The sequence below is a fragment of the Sapajus apella genome, unplaced genomic scaffold, assembly GCF_009761245.1.
Source record: "Sapajus apella isolate SASKATOON/1434 unplaced genomic scaffold, GSC_monkey_1.0 scaffold155, whole genome shotgun sequence".
Taxonomy (NCBI): Eukaryota; Metazoa; Chordata; class Mammalia; order Primates; family Cebidae; genus Sapajus; species Sapajus apella.
Window position 1 is genome coordinate 915738 of NW_022437095.1, and position 3528 is coordinate 919265.

General features: G+C 51.9%; 1 protein-coding gene and 1 long non-coding RNA gene across 2 annotated transcripts in view; one reads left to right on the forward strand and one right to left on the reverse strand.

Moving 5' to 3' along the window:
• Window positions 1-1353: 1353 nt before the first annotated feature.
• LOC116541742 lies at window positions 1354-3183 on the reverse strand. The gene is made up of 3 exons (XR_004264924.1): window positions 3084-3183; window positions 1897-2086; window positions 1354-1802 (listed from the first exon to the last, which is right to left on the reverse strand). It is a non-coding gene; the product is annotated as an uncharacterized LOC116541742 (long non-coding RNA).
• A 4-nt stretch (window positions 3184-3187) lies between these two features.
• The window catches only part of GTPBP4 (GTP binding protein 4), a 23944-nt gene continuing 23603 nt past the window's right edge, over window positions 3188-3528 (forward strand). Inside the window, exon 1 of the mRNA XM_032266158.1 lies at window positions 3188-3307. Within this exon, the coding sequence (XP_032122049.1) occupies window positions 3260-3307 (48 nt within the window). The 5' untranslated portion in view covers window positions 3188-3259. The remainder of the gene's footprint in view (window positions 3308-3528) is intronic.

Below are 3528 nucleotides of genomic sequence, written 5' to 3' on the forward strand. Positions count from 1 at the left end.
TGTGGGACAGCTTTCCTCTTTAGGGCACAGTGTGGAGTTCTGACCCACTTCAGGGTTGTACACAGGGGGTTCCACAGTTGTGTAATTCACTAGGACTACTTGAGTATTGCAGAAGCCAGGTTCCAACTGCTAAAGCCCTGGCTACATCAGGAACTTACTCAAGCTGACATTCAATCCAGAGTTCCACGGTTACTGTGAATGCTCTTGGCAGTGCTGCCCGAGGTGAGGGATGGCAAAAGAGTAAGACACAGTTCCTGTCCATAATGGGCTGGCTACTTCTTTTGAAAGCAAAATGTACACAAGGAAGCATCCACGTACAAAGCAGCATATGACTCGTTCCCAGTGAATTCCTGTGGGGATCCAGGGAAGTGGCCAATGGGCCTGATGGAGCACTCCAAGCACCCTCTAAGACCGGATGGCTACTGATGGCTAATCCCCCTGCAAAGTCTCCTTTCAGGCAGGAAGTTCAGTTCTGCAAGATGTACCTTTCATCCATAAGAATTACAGCAATGAGAAGATAAAACAGAACAGATCAACCTCACAAAATAAAGAAGTCTGAAAACCAAAGTGTTTTACTAAGGAGTGCCTTGCAGTGAGAAGCTTTGCAGAGTACGCTTGAGAGCATCCTTTACTACAGCTTAGACATACCTTTCTCTGTCACAAGGTACATACTCTAAGGCGTTTGGTAGCTGTATACCTCCACTAACACAGTCAAGAACTGGCAACATGCTTCGTGCTGCAAGCAGTGTTTCCGACTCTCCTCAGAAACGGGCTTTACAGTTTGGATTTCCCAGAGAAGCCCAGAAGTGTTTTCATAGAGAAGAAGTGTTTTCCTAGTGGTGTAGAACACACACTTGTCCCCAAGAAGCTACACTCAGCCAGAAAATCACAACAACAGACAAGGATGCTGATTTTCATCAACACACACAAACACACACACACACACACACACACACACACACGATGTAGGATGCTTGGTACTTCACCATTGTTGTTACAGCTCTGGGCCCATGATGAGTTATTATGCTTGTGCATTCATAGATATGCCTTTGTGGCTGAACAAGTTAAAAGCAGGTGGCTCATGCCTGTAATCCCAGTACTCTGGGAGGCCAAGGCAGGTGGATCACTTGAGGTCAGGGTTCAAGACCAGCCTGGGTAATATGGTGAAACCCCATCTCCACTAAAAGTACAAAATATTAGCCAGGAGTGGTGGCTGGTGCCTGTAATCCCAGCTACTCGGGAGGCTGAGGCAGGAGAACTGACTGAACTTGGGTGGTGGAGGTTGCAGTAAACCGAGATTCTGCCACTTGCACTCCAGCCTGGGTGACAGAGAGAGACTCTGTCTCCAAAAAAAAAAAAAAAAAAAAAGAAAAGAATTAAAGAAAGGACGTTTGCCCATCTGAAGCAAAGTATTGACTGGACTTATGTAAATACCAGATTAAAAGAAAAAGGAAGAGGAACTGGGCATGTCAGAGTGAGAGAAAGTGGGAGAGGTTGAGGAAACACATGAGATTCTTAAAAAAAAGGACAATAAGTACCAACATAGCTTTGCTAATGTTGGAAATGGTGGCCAGAATTGTCTGCGGTTTAGCAAATGATGATAGCCAGCTAATCCTAATTACCCTAGAAGCTTCCTTTAGAAGTGCCACAAAGCTGTAGGAGGTATGCTTATCTGCCTTGCTGTGACACAAAAATGGAAGCATAGTTAATATAATAGATGAGAAACGCATGACTCAGAATGATTTTCAATATTAGAATGTTGGGAATCTATGGGAGGTATTTTCGTGTAAGAATAATAGGACCTGGCTGGGCGTGGTGGCTCCCGCCTGTAATCCAAGCACTTTGGAGGCCAAGGCAGGCGATCACCTGAGATTGGGAGTTCAAGCATAATAGGACTTGTTTAAAAGGACTGGCGAGTTGGGGGCATCCCAGATGCGTGAGAAGCACTACAGCTAGTGGTTAGAAGCAGGTTTGCTGGAGCCAGGCTGCCTGGGTTCAAAGTTCACCTCTGCTGCCTGTTAGCTGCACAACCATGGGCTGCTTTTGAGCCTTGCTGTGCCTTGGTTTCCCCATGCACTTCATGAGGCTCTTGCAGGAATTAAATGAGTTAATAGGTAGTCAACAGCTCTGAATAGTGCTTGACTGAGTCAGCCCTGCCTTAGGTTCGACTTATGGGATGTGGCCCTGGGTTCCCTAAGGGAGTGGCCACACTATTCACAAACAAGAACGCAGTAAGCGCCCAAAGGCTCTATCCTCACCAACCTTTCCCCCTTTTATGGTGATCTAATTGCATTGGTTAAAAGCAGCTAACCAGTTATTTGGAATATGCTCTCTAGCCAAGTCTAACTTTATTTAGACGCTGCAGATGGACAAGCTTGATTGATTGAACCAAAACGGGAACATTAAACAGACATCACAGACCCCACTAATAACATTGTGACTTTGCTGTCAAATGTAGATTCCCCCTTCAAAAAAAGCTTGTGACCATTTTGTATGGCTTGTCTGGAAACTTCTGCAAATCTTATGTTTTAGTAAAATATTTTTTGTTATTCTAAAAAAAAAAAAAAAAGTCCTCAGCGGGACCCCACAGAACTGTCTCCCCGCTGCTCCCTGGCTCTCCTGGGGAGCTGCGCGGCACCAGCTGCACCTCCTCCGCCCGTTTCGGAATTTAACAAGCACGAGAACGGGCCGCAGGGGCGCCGCGAGGGCCTCAACGCCGCGCGCGCGAGGACGGGTGGGGGCGCGCCACCTGCTCCGCACAGAGCCACGGCCCGCCCGCACGCGCGCTTCCCCTCCGCTGCGCGTCTCGCCGCGACCCGGGACCCCGAGACTCCTGCTCCCTCTAGAGCCTCTGAGCCCCTAAACCCCCACGCACCTCCCAAATCCCAAGACCCCGGACTGCCCAACCCTGGCCGGGGCGGTGGCCGGGGGCCTCAACCCGCGTCCGAAAGCCCGCAGGGCCGTCTGCCGGGAGTCCCCGCCTTACACAGCAGGAATTTATTATCCGCGCGCCCCCCGAAATCCGGGCGTCCCGTCCCCGGCGCCCTCCCTCACGGGCCCCCCACACGCCCTCCGCGGCTGACCTCCAGGCCGGCTGGGTGCGCTGTGGGACGCGGGAAGCGCCCTAGGGGACGCAGGACACGTTTGGCTGAGCTCCCGGAAGTGACGCACCGCCAGCGCCCGACGGCGGAAGTCCCACCTGCGCCCGACGGCGGAAGTTCCGGGCGTGCCCAGTCCCCGCGTGCTTTCGGCAGCCGGCATGGCGCACTACAACTTCAAGAAAATTACGGTGGTGCCGTCCGCCAAGGTAAGCGGCTGCGGGAGGGCCGCTCCGACTTTCGCCTGCTCCTTAGCGGGGTCGCCGGCGAGTGTCGGGGCCTGTAGCCGGGGGAGAGCGCACCCGGGCCGACCTGCTGGCCGCGTACTCGTGATCATTTCCCCTCCCCCACAGAACGCGGGGTCTGCCAGAGATGGAGGTCCACCCAAAGACTGAGGGCCCCCAGAGATGGAGGTCCGCCCAAAGACTGA